Source organism: Cetorhinus maximus, chromosome 12, assembly GCF_964194155.1.
Source record: "Cetorhinus maximus chromosome 12, sCetMax3.hap1.1, whole genome shotgun sequence".
Classification (NCBI taxonomy): Eukaryota; Metazoa; Chordata; class Chondrichthyes; order Lamniformes; family Cetorhinidae; genus Cetorhinus; species Cetorhinus maximus.
Window position 1 is genome coordinate 108,205,705 of NC_135890.1, and position 16,866 is coordinate 108,222,570.

Genomic DNA, 16,866 nt, shown 5'->3' on the forward strand with positions numbered 1-16,866 from the left:
GAACAGGATTGGCGCCTTCAGTGATGTCTTTCATTGTCAAATGGCTATCAAAAGCCCCTGTCTTTATGAAGATTAGACACTTGGGTAAGGTACCAAAAGGCGAATGAGGCCTGTGGACCCATTGAGTCACCATCCTCAGGTGAGAATGAAGGAGAGCCTCAGTGATGGAGACTAAGAGAATGCAGATGATATGCCTGTATCCAAGCTCTGGGGAAAGGTTTGGAGTGAAGTGGTAGATCAGCACTCAGTTTTCAGAATAGCTTTCTTTTCTGCCTGATACCTGGGCATACTGTGTATTCTAATATTGCAACCTCTTAAATATTGGATGTGAACTGCTATTTTCCTAAGCATGTTAACTTTTTGGTTCTGATTTTTTTTTAAAAAGAAGTTTCTCCTTGTTTTGGGAGAGAGGGTGGTGGAGGGGGCAGTATCCATAGGATATTTTTTATTTACCCATTCAATCTTGAAGGGGTTAATTTACGCTTGGGTTTGGCTAAATAGACAGCAGCATCCCTCCAAGTGTCTTCACTGCTTTCCCACACCCACCTATGAGTTTTTGAATAGGAGTTGCGGATTAAAATTCCAGTGGCCCCATCTCTTTCTCTCTTCCTTCTTTACTCTCCGTACTTCTCTGCTCTCCATTTTTGCTCTCCTTTTTTTCTCTCCACTCTTCCGTTGGCCTTGGGTGCTGAGACCCATTGTATTGCTCCTGTTGGTGTAGACGTCAACCAACTCTGTGTAGAGTAGGGATCAACCTTGTTCATTTGGCTGGACTTGTACAACATATCAGAGTTCAAGTAGGGAGTAAGTCTGTCTTTCTGGTTATCAGTTTTTCCTAGAGTTATACAATCCATTGCCCCTTCAGTATGCTTTATCAATGTTGTTTTCCTCTGTCCATGACCCTTGTAATGTTGGTCTAACTCCTGCGCTAAAACTCTTAAGCATTGTTGACTTTTCTGCCCAGAGTCACATCTGCTTGTTTATTGAAACAGTAAGTAAAGTATCCATATAAAACTGATCAACATGACCTTGTCTCATAAATGTTAGAATGAGGACTTTTTGGTTGATTGTGTAGTTGTTACAACTCATTTGCAACACCATAAGCTACATTCTTTCTTGCGCACAATCCTACAGCTGCACCATTTCCTTCCTCTGCAAACTTCACTGCATCTACGTGCTTCAGTGAATTGACATCAACATTTCTGACCTTGGATTCAGATTCCCCCACAGATTCACTGAACCTTACCTCGGTTTTCTCCAACCATATGTCCATGTGTGCACTCTGTTTATTAACACCGAAAGCAACACTGCCATCTTTTACATAACCAATGGCTATTAGTTTAGTCCCTATGGGTTTTTTGCCTATTTCCTCTGCCTTGCGTCCCTTTCTCTGCTTTGAAATATCTACTCGAAACACTTTTCTTAGATTGTGTTTTGTTTACTCACTCCAAATGGAGAGCTTTTCCTTTTCTCTTGCTGCTTGATGTTAACTATTATTTGCTTGTTAATTTAAAGACTTTCAAATTGTGTCTTGCACACAAGGAATACGATATAAAAATACAAATTATTACTAAAACAGGCTGTATTTTATTGGTAACATATCTGTTACAGATGTGAGAAGGCCAGATTTAGTAATACAAATATGGAGTACTGCCGCATAGACACCAGTCTCATGCAATCTGAATTCAAGTATGAATTTAAAAGTGCTTTCAAAATTGAAACTGCTGGAGTGTTGAAAAAGTATAATACTACGCTTATGGTATTCTACATTAAATCCATTACACAAGTCTATCTTTGTGTTTTTCAGATGCAGATTTAGGTCGCTGTCTTGCAACAGATGGAATGTACCTTTATTCAACTAACTCCGTTGGCAAGGGGATCAGCAAGCTGGGGTCAGGGCTCCATGGGACTCTACGGTAATTGACTGCAAATACAGTTTTAAACTTAGTACACAGGTAGAGTTAAGCCAGTTGGAAATTAATCTCATATTTTTACATTTCCATTTTAGGTTAAACTACACTTGTATTTCATTAGTTGAGAAGCCACACAATGCCAACAAATTTGTTCTGGCTGCTTTGCCTAGTGTATTAATCTTGGGAGTTCACTCATTGCTTTTCATATTACTGTTGACTGCAAAATTTTTTTGGATTGTAAACAGTGGAAGTCCATTTAGAGTGGATTTATTTCTCAAATCTGGAATATTGCAATATTTCTTCAATCACTCAATCATTTAGTCGCTATGTCATATAACACTTGAGTATTGCTGGGGAAAAAAGACAAGCTGCCAAAGCTTTTCATCTTGCACTCATCAGGACAGACTCACGAATGCAAAATTCCAAAGGGAACAATAATTTATATTGCAAGAGAAAAATGGGTTTTGATTGGTTGGCAAGTCGGCTCTGGTTGGTTGTGTCATTGCCATGGTGAATGCACCAGGGGGCTATTGTTTATTCAAAAAGGTGCAATGTCTGGACATATTCCTTTTGCCTGCAGAGGACTGGCCCTTGCATATGAATATGTGTATTCAGCATTTTGCTGAACAGACCTGATTGTGCTAAGGATTACACTAACAACCAATTTTAAGATTATCAGTTGGGTTCACACTTAAGCTTACTAGAAACTACATATATTCCTTTTTCAAAATTAATTATTTTTGGACTGACTTTACTAAAATATGTTGTTTCTGGTTGTTAAATGCCACATTATGTCCCACAGACTGGTTTAATCTCTCAGCATCTGCTAAATTAGCTGATATAGCACAGTAAGCACACTAAACTGTAAAGTGAAAAAGTAAGCTGGTGTATGCATTCCTGGTCACTATCCACTGATGCTTGCTGGAAAATATGTATGTGTAGATATATAGCAGATTTGGGCTTGCCTACCATGTTCTCTGCAATTGAATAGCAATCAGTGGCTAGGCTCAGGCATGGAAAATGCCCAGCATAACAAATTGCCTTTAGGCGGAGAGAGGTTAGAAAATAAAATAGAAAGTAGTTTTTTGAGAAAACTCTTGTGTGTTTTGAGTAACTGGTTTAATTGAATTTGGTGAAAACATTTTTAGTTAAGAACTCTAAAGGTGCAAATACAAATAATTTAGTAACTCGTTGAATGGCCAAGGGAGTGATCTGCTTGTTGGTGTTGTGCAAGACCACACTCCTCTGAGCAAAGGTTGAGAGGGTATTACTGTGGAGATAATGTGTTGATCTTTCATTCTAGCACTCCATGTGACATAGCTATGTTGCTACTCAAAAGTGCTGTGATATTGAAACATTAAGAAAAACACTTTTGAGTATCCCCTTTTCTTAGTACTGTAGTACACACCATTTACACCCCCACCCCCACCTTTCAAATGGGTGACCAGGCAACTACCTCTTCATGCTGACTTACAAACAAGTATACAGTAGCAGTCAGATCTGATCTCCAGGGGTTACACCATGGTTATTCAATTTCTGGCATGAGTTTCATTACGCATCTGCGTATGAAGCATGTGTGATATCACACTTAACAAAAGCATGAAAAATGGAGCAAAAGTGTCCCTTGATGTTTTTGCATAGCGTATATAAAAATTTCTATACATTTTTTAAAAAAAAATCCTTAAGCAGGTGAGACTAATTTTAGTTTTGATCCCCAATGGCAATTATCAACTGAATCATTTATTGCATGGTTAGATGTCAGTTAACTCCTTGATGAAGTTAATTTTGTTCCTGGATGTTTTTTTTTTCTTGCTGAACAGAAACAATAGCTTGCCTTAATGTAGATGCTTCACAGAAGTGAAAGAAAAATAGGCACAAAGCCAAAGGAGGAGAGATTAGGGGAGATGGCCAAAAAAGCTTGGTCGAGGAGATGGGTTTTAAGGATGATCCCTCTAGGTGGGTGCAGAGGTAGAGGACTGTAGAGAGAGAATTAAGGAAAATGGGCGAGTGGAACTAGGTGCAGAATCTAATATGGTGGATAGTTTTAGATGTAGTGAAGATTGAGCGTGTAGGATGAGACACAGGCCTAGAGAGTAGTCTGGAAATAGCAAAAACATGGTTGGGGGGTTTCAGAAACAGGCTTCAGAGGCAGACAATTTTATGAAGGTGCAAGTAGATCGTTTTTGTAATGAAGATGATATAGGATCAGAAACTCAGTTCAGAAGTAAATAGTTCTCTTAAGTACAGTTCTATGGACATGGGTTGTCCTGCGGTACTTCACCCATGTGGCAACTGGTATGTCAGGCGTGGTATTGATTGTTAGGGGCATCACTGCTGTGTGGTCTTATCTATATTTCCAGCATGGGTTGTTAACTGGTAGTTAAATGCAGTAGTATCACTAGGCACAATATGGTTCCCAAACTAGGGGCACTAAGGCTAGTAGCACTTATACTGTCGACCCAACTGAAATCAGCTAATTTAACACAGGCTTCTGAATGAACTTGGGACCCTCCCTCCTGATCCTTGTATTTTACAAACTTAGTCCAGTAAAATTTTTTTTCACGTGTATCCATGCTGAGCAAAGATCACTAATGAAGTAGAGCATTTCTACTCCAATTGCAAAAGTCCAATATTTCAAACACCTTCTAAACAAACTGTCTTGATTCTTGTATAAAAGACAAGTGCATTTTTTTTAAATGATTTGCACAACAAATTAAAATGCTTCCCCTTCCCCTTTTTCAGTTGTCCCTGAGATTCGTTTTACTCCGGTGAGACTGGCAGGCAACTTACTTGTATGCCTCTCCCCTCTATTGTCAGAGTCTGCAATAATGCCCAGTGATGAGCTTCAATTTATGTTTCTCTTTCTTTGGAGAGAAACAAAATCGCAAATTTCCGGATTACTACTTTAAAAAAGAGCAGAGTCCAGCTGTGAGACTTTGTAAATTGGTTGGTAGCAGGCATTTTGGAGCAACGATTCAGCCACAATATTACTAGAAAGGAGAGCACATTTTTAACCAATCTTTTCCCTTAAAGCTTGCTCCATCCACTGTATGTGTGTGTGTGTATATAAATTATTTCATCATGGGCTTGCTGCCCATACTACCTGTTAACAAGAAGAAAGTGCTTTCTAATTGCCAACCTTGCTTGAGGCTTGTAAAATTATACCTGTACATTAGGACAGCTTGATGAATATTGGTCCATTAGAAAGACTCACCCGACAATTTCCTTGATGAAACAGTGTACGAGGATGTAGGGGGAAGAAAAGATAATGCCGGCAGTGACCAGGCTTTCAAAATTGCTGTAAGCAGTTTCACTATACTAAATTCATGACCGTAAAAGATGAGTTATATTGTACAAAGAAACTCAAATCATTAAAAGAAAAATAACATTAGTATTTAAAAATTGCATTTATCTGCTGTCTGTTCTGATGAATTAGGTCCTCTAGCAACGTGAGTCTTCAGATATGTCATTGTTCTCAGTATTCCCAATTATGAGTTGGTATCCTTGTTTCCTTTGTGTGAACCTTGAATCTCCTGTTTGAAGTAGCTTCTATTAATTGAATGCAATTAATACAATTAATGCATTTAATAAAATACAAGTTAAATCAACCGTTATGATTACCCCAAAAATCCAGCTGATTGGGAGGAAGTAGGGAATTGCGAGTAGAGTAACTTAATAATCTGAACATATAAAGCATGACTGACAAGTAAAAAGATTCTCTGGTTCACCCAACCTGACAGTTTTAATAGTAAATTTGATTAGTATGGTAGTCTGTCTTTGCTAATCCGAAGTATTGAAATTAAAGTATGTTCAATGACGTGCAATTGAAGATGGTCACTTTCTGTTGATTTGATGATAAATGCCCTTAAGTAATTTGAGGATTAGGTAATAGCTAAGTGTTGCTTCTTGGCTCGCCAAAATTGAACTTGAGCTCAATGAATTCTACTTGTGGTAACTCAGCAGGTGTTGTTAAAGTTATCTATTATACTCAATTATTTGGTGGGGGTTGGGTGAGATGGAACAAGAATGATTTTTTTGTTTGAGCTCATCTGGGAGAATTCTGGTAGTGTCATTCCTAATCAGCAGACCTTTTTCTTCCCAGCGGTTTTGTCTATTGTCGCAATGATGAACTGGAAGCTGGCTGGATTGCTTTTGGCAGTAGTGCTCTCCTTCACCGCCCCGCCTCCTTTGACAGCAAACCTCATTACCTCTTTCAAGTGATCGATCAGTATACCCTACAGGTAATTTCATATCTCTCAACTTTTGCTGTTGAATGAATATTGTTAACACTCTTGCATCTGCTGATTTTTCAAATGCCACCTTGCTTTTTCCTAGAAGTGCAGCCCTGCATTATTGCCCTCAGCCTCAAATTTAGCCATCCTGAAAGTCTCTAGAATATCAAGGCTGCAGTTTGCAATGATGTAAAATTGAACTATTTTTGCAGTGTTACTGCAATATGAATTCATAAAACTAAAGTAATATTTGCTTAAGTGAAAGAATATCAGATATCATTAAGTACAGATTACGCACTGAAGAATTATCCTTTGTGTTCATGAATTACATTTTTCCATTATTCAGCTTATATATAAAAAGGAAATTGGGCATGACTGATGGTGAGAGTTACTTACTTTTCTCATTGGTGAAAAAAGACTGATTTCTGGACCTAGGTTGCCTTCTGATTAATATGGTAGCAACCTTTTGCAATTTCTTATGCCAATTAAATTTCTGTATTAACTAACAATGGAAGCATTGTCAACATGATGCATCAGAAACTGGGACTTGGTGGGCTGAATAACTGAAGCTTGCATACTGGATATAACCCTTGGCCTGTCCATACTTTGGACACTTCAGCTTTAAGACAGCACTGATTGTTCAAACTGCCAGATGTTGGATTGCAGTTTGTTTTAAAAAGTTGACTATATATTCATCATAACCTCAGAGCAATAAAGGAAGGACATTATGTATTACCTTGCTGGAGGTTCCCACATCCCAAGCACAAATATATAGAATGTTTTTGTGGAAGATTACAAAGAAACATTATTTGTTTGATATGTGTGTTGATCACATTTTAATTGAATTCATATGTTCTGATCACATTTTTAATTAGCTTTATTTGTGCAAATGATTAATTCATTATGCTGTTTTTCATCGGAGTTTTCTAACCTGTTTGGTATCTGTAGCTTTGGTTATGAGAAACACTCTGGGGAAGCAGCTCAAATGCTTACTTAGTATGATTCTCTGCTACCCCGAGTGTCAAATAAGGCAGTAATGCAAAAGATTGCAAAAGCTGACTTACCTGAGCCACGAGCAAATTGGCATAGGGTAAATTAAGTTAGAGTTGCATGCGTGGCTCAAAGATTGCTGTGGGAGAAATGGGTTTTGATTCATGGGGCACTGGCACCAGTATCTGGGAAAATGGAAGCTGTATTATTGGGAATGGGCTTTACCTAAACTGGGCTGGGGGACAGTAGAGAGGGCTTTAAACTTGATCCCTCACCCCCACTATTTAGCTTACTGGTGGGGGCGAGGGATCAAGTCAGGGAAGACGTGGTAACTGAAAGGGAGAGGACAAGGCAAGAGAGCAAGGTAATAAGGGTAATGATAATCAGCATGGTAGGAAGGGACAGTGTACAAGTTTAAGAGTGCACCAGCAGATAAGGTCAGAGGGTGAAAAAGTAGTTTAAAAATAAAAGGACTGAAGGTTCTGTATCTGAATGCATATAGCATTTGTAACAAAACAGATGAATTGTCAGTTCATATAGAAAAAATATGTATGATCTGATGGCCATTACAGGGACATAGCTGCAATGTAACCAAGGCTGGGACCTGAACATTCAAGGGTACTTTATGTATAGAAAAGTTCAGGAAGCTACGAAAAGGTGGGGTAGCTCTGTTAATTAAGGATAACGTAGGTCAATAGTGAGAGGTGACCTTGGTTCTAAAGATCAAGATGTAGAATCAGTTTGGGTAGAGATAAAAAATAGCAAAGGTATTTTTGGGAGGAGTTTATAGGTCTCCTAACAGTAATTAGACTTAGACGAGGTATACAGGAAGAAATAATGGGGGCTTTTGAGAAAGGTACGGCAATAATCATGGGTGATTTTAATCTGCATATAGATTTAAACAAATCAGATTGGCAAAGGTAACTTGGAGGATGAGTTCGTCATGTGTTTTTGAGACAGTTTCTTTGAGCAGCATTATAGAGGCAACCAGAGAGCAGGCTATTCTCGACCTGATAATTTGCAATGACACCAGATTAATAAATGACCTTGTAGTAAAGGGGCCCCCAGATAGCAGTGATCATAACATGGTTGAATTTTGCATTCAGTTTGCGAGAGAGAAAAATGGGTCTAAGACTAGTGTTTTAAATGTAAAGGGTATAAGGGCAAAGCTGGTTAAAGTGAACTGGGAAATTAGGTTAAGGGGTAGGTCAGTGGAGATGCTGTAGAAGACATTTAAGGAGCTATTTCATAACACAACAGAAGGAAAGACTTTGGAAAAAGGATACAACATTTGTGGCTAGCTAAGGAAGTTAAAGATAGTATCAAATTGAAAGAAAATGCACACAATTACATGAAGATTAGTGGCAGGTCAGAAGATTGTACAGAATGTAAAAACCAGCAAAGAATGATTTTTTTTTTTAAAAACGGAGAAATTAGAGTATGAGAGAAAGCTAGCTAGAAACATAAAAACAAGAAAGAGTTTCTGCAGGTATTTAAAAAGAAAAATAGTAACTACAATGAGTGATGGTCCTCTAGGGTGAGAGCCTAGGGAATTAATAATGGGAAATAAGGAAATGGCGGATGCATTGAATGGAAATTTGGCTTCTCTCTTCACTGTAGAAGGCACAAATAAGACCCCAGAACTAATTGTAAATCAAGAGGTGAAAGGGAGGGAGGAACTGAAAACATTTATAACCACCAGGGAAAGGGTACTGAGGAAATTATTAGAACTTAAGGCTGACAAGTCCCCAGGTTCTGATAGACTTCACCCTAGTGTTTTAAAAGAAGTGGCTGCTGAGATAGATGCATTGGTTTTAATTTTCCAAAATTTCCTAGATTCTGGAATGGTCTCATCAGATTGGAAAATAGTGAATGTAACTGCTCTATTCAAGAAAGAAGGGACACAGCTAATTAGCCTAACATCTGTGGTAGGGAAAATATAGGGAAAATTATTAAGGAGGTAAGAGCAGGACATTTAGAAAATCATAATTCAATCAGCAGAATCAACATCGTTTTGTGAAAGGGAAATCATGTTTGACTAATTTATTAGAGTTCTCTGTGGAAATAACAAGCAATGTAGATAAAGGGGAACCTGTCGATGTGCTGAACTTGGATTTCCAAAATGTATTTGATAAGGTGCCACCTCAAAGGTCACTACACAAAATAAGAGCTCATGGTGTAGGGGGTAACATATTAGCATGGTTGAGGATTGGTTAGCTAACAGGAAACCGAGAATTGGGATAAATGGGTAATTTTCGGGATAGCAAGATGTAACCAGTGAAGTGTCACAGGGATCACTGCTGGGGCCTCAACTGTATAAAATCTGTATCAGTGACTTGGATGAAGGAGCCGAATGTATGGTTGCTAAATTTGCTGATGACACAAGGATACTTAGAGTAACTTGTGAAGAGGACATAAGGAGTCTGCAAAGGAATAGAGGTAGGTTAAGTGAATGGGCCATAATTTGGCAGATGGAGTATAATGTAAGAAAATGTGATCTTGTCCACTTTGGCAGGAAGAATAGAAAAGCAGCATATTATTTAAATGGAGAGAGAAATTGCAGAACTCCGTGGTACAGAGAGATCTGGGTGCTCTGGTACATGAATCGCAATAAAGTTAATATCAAGGTACAGCAAGTGATTAGAGAAGTAAATGGGATGTTGTCATTTATTGCAAGGGGAATGGAATATTAAAGTAAAGGGCTTTGTTGAGACCACATCTAGAGTACTGTGTACAGTTCCTTATTTAAGAGGATATAATTGCATTTGAAGTAGTTCAGAGAAGGTTTACTCAGTGATTCCTAGGATGAAGGGACTGTCTTGAGGAAAGGCTTGGACAGTTTGGGCCTATATCCATTGGAGTTTAGAAGAATGAGAGGTGATTTTATTGAAACATATAAGACCCTGAGGAGACTTGATATGTGGATGCTCAGAGGACATGTCCCCTTTTAGGAGAGACTAGAATTAGGGGATATAGCTTAAAAATAAGGGGTCTCCCATCTAGGATGGAAATGAGAATTTTTTGTGAGGGTTGTTAGTCTGTGGAATTCTCTTCCCCAGCGAGCGTTGAAGGCAAGGTCATTGAATACTAAGGCTTAGATAGATTCTTGACTGACGAAGGATTCAAAGGATATAGTGGATAGCCAGGAAAGTGGAACCCACAATCAGAGCAGCTATGAGGGACCGAATGGCCTACTCCTGCTCCTAATTCATGTGTTCGAATGTCTTTCAGCTCATGAAACCTGCTTTGTCCAGAAACCATGTATGATCATTATAAGGAATTCTCTCCCAAACCACCTGTCAATCCTTAATGAAAGATTCCTTCTCTGCTTTCCTTATTTTCTTTAAAAAAAAAAGTGTCACTATTATCTTCTCATAAACTTCAATTATTTTCTGAGCAGATATTGATCCAGCTCCCATTGAAAGGTGTCAAGTGATGCTTGAATCGCACAGCTTCTCTAGGAGTCTGCTCCATATGACCTCTATCCTGTGGAAGGGGGAAAAGATAATTTTTTTCCCTAATCTCTGACCTTGCCTTAAGGTCTGTGAATTCGTACTTGTCCTCTAGTCATTTTCTCATTGTCCAAGCAGCGTCCTTACTTCAACTGAATCTAGCCTTTCATTATTTTAAAGACCTGCACCATGTTTCCATTTAATCCCTCTTTCTAGTGAAAATCAGTTTTAAATTGCTTAACTTAGTTCCATAAAGACAGGCATTACCTCCAATCTTTTTCTTTTGCATGTGTATACTTTTTAAGGTACATTAACCAAAACTGCATGCAGTACTCCGGAATTGGCTTCACTGCTGACCCATAGATCGACATGACTTGTATTGACTTGTAATCTAGTGCATCGAGGATGGAACCCCGCATCCTTTTTGTCTTATTGTTAGCAGTTACACTGAACAGATGATTTCAGGGTATGACCAGTGATTACATACAAATTCTTGTTCTGTTCAAGGATCTGTTGATGTCATAATATTTATTGTTATGACTTCTGAAATTTATATTGTCACTTAAATCCAACTGCCATGTCTGAACAATCCAAATAATCCACTCTAGTCTCTCTGAAGATGATCTTTCTCTCATAATTTTCTCAGTTTTTCTAAACTCAACAAATTTGAAATAGTAGAAGGCACCCTTTTTCATATTATTCCTGACTATTGCAAATAGTAGGGATCCCAGAAAGAGTAATTTCTATTTCTTCTATTACCTCTGTCTTGCGTTGCTAAACCAATTCTAATCCATCTGGAAAATTTATCATCTGTTCTGAGCCTTCACCTTCTTTTGCAGCCCTTTTTTTATGAAAAACTTTTATCAAACATCTTTTGATGACCCAAGGTAACTGTATTTCAATTTATCTTCAACCACTAACTTGGTTATCTCTTGAAAGATTCCAGTAGCTTTGTGCACAACTTATTACTTAAACCACACTGACTGTCCCCTTGTGCTCTTTAGATATTCATTTATAAAATTCTATAGAATGTCTTCAGTTTTTCTAGTGTGGCTGTAAAACAATTTTTTAATTCATTTACGGGATGTGGGCATTGCTGGCTAGGCCAGCATTTATTAAGGCCCATCCCTAATTGCCCTTGAGATGGTGATGGTAAGCTGCCTTCTTGAACCGCTGCAATCCCTGTGGCGTAGGTACACCCACAGTGCTGTTTGGCAGTGAGTTCTAGGATTTTGACTCAGCGACAGTGAAGGAATGACAATGTTTTCAAGTCAGGATAGTGAGTGGAGGGGAACTTCCAGGCGGTGGTGTTCCCATGTTTCTGCTGCCCTTGTCCTTCTAGATGGTTGTGGGTTTGGAAGGTGCTGCCAAAGGAGCCTTGGCAAGTTTCTGCAGTGAACCTTGTAGATGGTACACACTGCTGCCACTGTTCATCAGTGGTGGAAGGAGTGAATGTTTCTGGAAGGGGTGCCAATCAAGCAGGCAGCTTTGTCCTGGAAGGTGTTAAGCTTCTTGAATGTCGTTGGAGCTACACTCATCCATTCTGAAGAACGGTCTCCTCTACATTGGAGAGACCAAATGCAGACTGGGTGACCGCTTTGCGGAACACCTTCAGTCTGTCTGCAAGCATGACCCGGTTCTCCCTGTCGCTTGCCATTTCAACATACCGCCCTGCTCTCATGCCCACATGTCCGTCCTTGGCCTGCTGCAATGTTCCAGTGAAGCTCAACACAAACTGGAGGAACAGCACCTCATCTTCCGATTAGGCACTTTGCAGCCTTCCGGACTTAACATTGAGTTCAACGACTTCAGATCATGAACTCTCACCTCCATCCCCACCCCCTTTCCGATCCCCCTTTTTCAAATAATTTATTTTTAAAAAATTTTTAATATATTTTTCTTTTCCCACCTATTTCTATTATTTTAAATGTATTTCCATTCATTGTTTTATCTCCACCTTTTAGCCCATTTCGATCCCTTCCCCCTACCCCACCCCCACTAGGGCTATCTGTCACTTGCTCGTCCTGCTTTCTACCCTTAATGTCACCATTAGCACCTTCCATAGCTAATATGACCACCGTCAACACCTGTTTGTCCTTTTGTCTATGACATCTTTGGCAATCTCTTTGCCTCCACCTATCACTGGCCCTCTATCCAGCTCTACCTGTCCCGCCCCCCTCAACCAGCTTAAATTTCATCTCATTTCTATTTTTCCTTAGTTCTGATGAAGAGTCATACGAACTGGAAACGTTAACTGTATTCCTCTCCGCAGATGCTGCCAGACCTCCTGAGTTTTTCCAGCTATTTTTGTTTTTGTTTCAGATTTCCAGCATCCGCAGTATTTTGCTTTTATCTGAAGAACAGTGATATTGGACTTGAAATGTTAATTCTGTTTCTCTCTCTACGGATTCTGCCGGACCTGAGTTTTTTTGTTTATTTCAGATTTCAGCACCTGCAGTATTTTATCTTTATTAAAACTATTAACTTGCAGAATTAAGACCAGTTTCCTTTTTTGAATAGTTGCCTTCGACTTATCAGACAGTGCTCCAGCATTTATTAAATTCTGAAAAATAGCAATCACTTTCTCCTACAATTCCTTAGAGTTGGAAATATGCCCACTGTACCCCAGGAGCCTGATGGATATTTAATCCTGCCTTTTTTTAACTAACTTCTGTCTATTATCGATGCAGTGCTCATCTGTGAAAACCAATATGAAGAATCCATTTAATATAGCTATATCCTGATCCTCTGTAATAACTGTCTAGCATGCAGACATTGTATGTCATATGTTCAGTGTTTTATTTTAAAAATTGAAGCCTTTCAGTGTTGATTTTTGATGTTGATTAACAAGTTCTAAAAGCAGAAACTGTAGAGGTTTACAGGACAGAAAAAGACCAAAAACTCCATTATAAACTGTGGCATAACAATTGCTACATACAGATGCTTGTTTTGTACCAGAAAGCCCTATTTATAATTAAAAATGCAAGTTTTAAAATATATTTCTACTTACAGGTCTATTTTGTTTAAACCATTGAGGTGGTGTTGGGCACTCCAATGCCCCTAGAAAAACCAGTGCCTGTCAAGTGTCCCATGAGGTGCACCATGAAAATAACTGGCTCTAAGAAACTAAAAATATGTGTATCAAATTAGAATATTATTCCCAGTAATAAAACAATGTGCACCTTGCGGTATCCACCGGCCTTGAAAGGCTTGAAGCCCATAGATATTACGTGATTCCCTTCCAGAGTAACCCAAGTACATATTTGGCCTTAGAGAGGTAGGTAGCTGAAGCATTTCCTCCCTTAAATTTTGTACATCGTGGACCTCCGGACAGGACCAGCAATTTCAGATGACGTAGTCTCCTGCGCATTGTAAGAAGTGTGGGGCAGTGCAACTGTCATTAGGCGTAGCACCCACAATGATATTGTGCATATTTGTGGAAAATGGCATGAGTGCTTGTAAAGCAGCTTAGGAATTTTTTTGAAGCTATTGTCATGGATCACTCAATATAGAACTTTCCATTGGAAACATTCATTGATTTTATAGAAAGTCCAGAAGGTACCTGGGTAGAGGATGAACATGAGGAAATTGTTTGTAACATTTAAGTGCTAAGTCTGGAATAAAGAGCTGCTATCAGTGAAAGTGACCACGATGCTGTCATGTTGTCTTTAAAAACTTTAATCCAATGCCCCATTGACTCACGTTCCAACAAAAAATAAGAAAATGAGACTGACCAATCGGTTGTGACTTGGCCATTGAATTAGGACTCGACAAAGACCCAGCCAGCCCAGTCGACTCTACAAAGTCGTCCTTGCTAACATCTGGTTGCAAAGCTAAAGGAATACTGTACAAATGGTCATTTAGCAATATAGAACTTCAGTATTTCTGAAAAAATAAACTTTTTGTCAAAGGTTTTCATCTTGCACTCATCAGGACAATTCGCAAGAAAATAACAGTATAAGGGGAAACAACATATGCTGTATGAGAAGAGACTACTGGTTGGTTGGTAAGTGGACTCTGGTAGAGGCATTGCCATGGAAAATGTACCAGTTGATGGTGACAGACTGTTAACTGCCCGGCAGTTACCCTGGAAGGGCAAGGTATCTCAAAAATATGAGCAGCAGATACAGCTAATTGTTTCATGCTGCTACTATGCAGTAGCAACACGAGTGGTATTTGCCACTAACAGGATGCTGCCGTCAAGCTAAAAAGATGTTCTACCTATCACACAAATGAGTAACGTAGTGTATGAATTTCCATGCATTTCCAAATGTGATGCTAGGTATGTTGGCCATAGGTCCCAGAGACTGGCGGATCGTATGAAACAACATGTCCATTTTGCTGTTCCCAACTGGCAAGGTTTAAATTTCAATATCCAACAAAGCCTGTGCTTGCAAAACTCAAAACAGCGTCAGACATTAGATGTGATTCCATGATTGGACAACATTTGCTAAATAATCCTCAGTGTGCTAAGAAATACGCTGACAACCAATTTATGATAGGTTAAATTGGGCTCTCAGCGTTGGACATTTGTGGTGTACTGGAAGTTACATATATTAATACATAGACCGTGTTCTTTGCAGACTGAACATGTATACGCATTACACCCGTTTGAGCTAAACAAAATAAGTGGCAGTCATTCGCTGGTTCATTCCACAGGGCAATGTCTTGACCAATCAGAGTCAAGCTGCCTGGTTTAAATTTGAAACAATGCTTGGCAGTTAACTGTTAGTCATCATCAACTAATGCATTTCCATGGCAATGCCTCTACCAATTGGAGTCCACTTTCCAACCTATCAGCACTCTCCCTTCATCCAGTGTAAATATGTTGTTTCCATTTTCATTGGTATTTTCCTGTGAATTGTCCTGATGAGTGGCATTTTCTTGTGAATTGTCCTGAGTGCAAGACGAAAAACTTCAAAGTTTCTTTTTTTCAGCAGTACTCAAAAACTCTGCATTTCTAGCACATCCTCAGCGTCTCAAGTGCTTTGCAATCAATGAACCACTTTTTGAAGTTTGGTCACTGTTGCACTGCAGGAAACATGGCATTCATTTTGGGCACAGCAACGTCCCAGAAACAGAACTGATCTTTGACATTCACCTGAAAAAGCATCCGAAAGACTGAGGGATCTAACAGTACTGCACTTAAATCTCAGGAATGGGACTTGAACCCCCAACCTCCTGACTCGGGTGGTAGTTCTACCACCTAAGCCATGGGTGACACCAGTTGGGAGAGCTGCCTCACAGATGAATCAAGCAATAGCCTAACATTGTCATACCATCACCATCCTTGGGTTATGTCCTGTTCCACTGGTAGGACTTGTCCATCAGAGATTGGGGCACAGTAGTATACATTTGAGTGGGGGTGGCCCTGTGATGCTGAACCTTATGATTCACCTAGCTTCAGGCCAATCATAGGCAAGGAAGTCTTGTGCTGATTACCACTCGGCCCCCACAAGTTAGTATTCCTCCATCTTGAGCAGAAACTGAGGATAGCAAGGGCAAAGGATATACTTTGGGTGGGGGATTTCAATGCCCACCATTAAGAGTGGCTATGTAGAAAGATCACCAAGAGTGCTATCTGAGTGTTGAGGGACATAGCTGCTAGATTGGGTTTGCAGCAGATGATAATATCAACACAAGGGAATAACCTATTTGCCAATCTACTTGTTGCAGATGCATCTGTCATGTTTATGGAATAAATTCTGAACCACACTGAGTGAATAATTGTATCAGTCCTCCATTTCGGTTGTTCCTGATCTGCCCATTGAGGCTGAGACATTGAAGCCCCACATTGATTCACATGTCAATGTCTTCCTTTTTTGTAGAAACATAGAATATCATAAATAAAACATAAAACATCTTATGTTCAGAAATTTCATAATTGATCTTTTGCAACTCTGCATACTGTTCTGTAAATGATTAAAATTTGATTGTGAAGTAGAACAGCATTGAAACTTGTTTATCTATCACTTCCTTATCTGCACAGAAGTGCCATTCACAAAACCTCATTTGCTCATGTGTTCCTTAGATAGTAACAACAAGCTTATTACAAAATTAAATTTCAAACTGTCCACAGTGGTGTTTCTTGCAAGGCTCTAGTCTCCCATATGAATTATTTAACTTGTGTTTCTCATCACTTAACATAGCACTATTGTTTTTCCTTGTCAATTTTCTCTCTCGTTCCCCCTGAAGCTGTTCAGTTTTTTGGGGTATAATTCATTTGTCGCTAGACCACTAGCTTATAGTGGGCAAGCTTGTGCAAATGTGTTTTGTGCA

At 39.2% G+C, this 16,866-nt stretch overlaps 1 protein-coding gene and 1 long non-coding RNA gene across 2 annotated transcripts in view; one reads left to right on the forward strand and one right to left on the reverse strand.

Annotated features, from left to right (window-relative positions):
* LOC144687829 (uncharacterized) overlaps positions 1–16,866 on the reverse strand; it is a 701,476-nt gene that overhangs the window by 552,298 nt on the left and 132,312 nt on the right. The window lies entirely within an intron of this gene.
* hectd4 (HECT domain E3 ubiquitin protein ligase 4) overlaps positions 1–16,866 on the forward strand; it is a 287,263-nt gene that overhangs the window by 65,354 nt on the left and 205,043 nt on the right. Inside the window, exons 5-6 of the mRNA XM_078554314.1 lie at positions 1,808–1,916; positions 6,016–6,154. Of these exons, the coding sequence (XP_078410440.1) occupies positions 1,808–1,916; positions 6,016–6,154 (248 nt within the window). The remainder of the gene's footprint in view (positions 1–1,807; positions 1,917–6,015; positions 6,155–16,866) is intronic.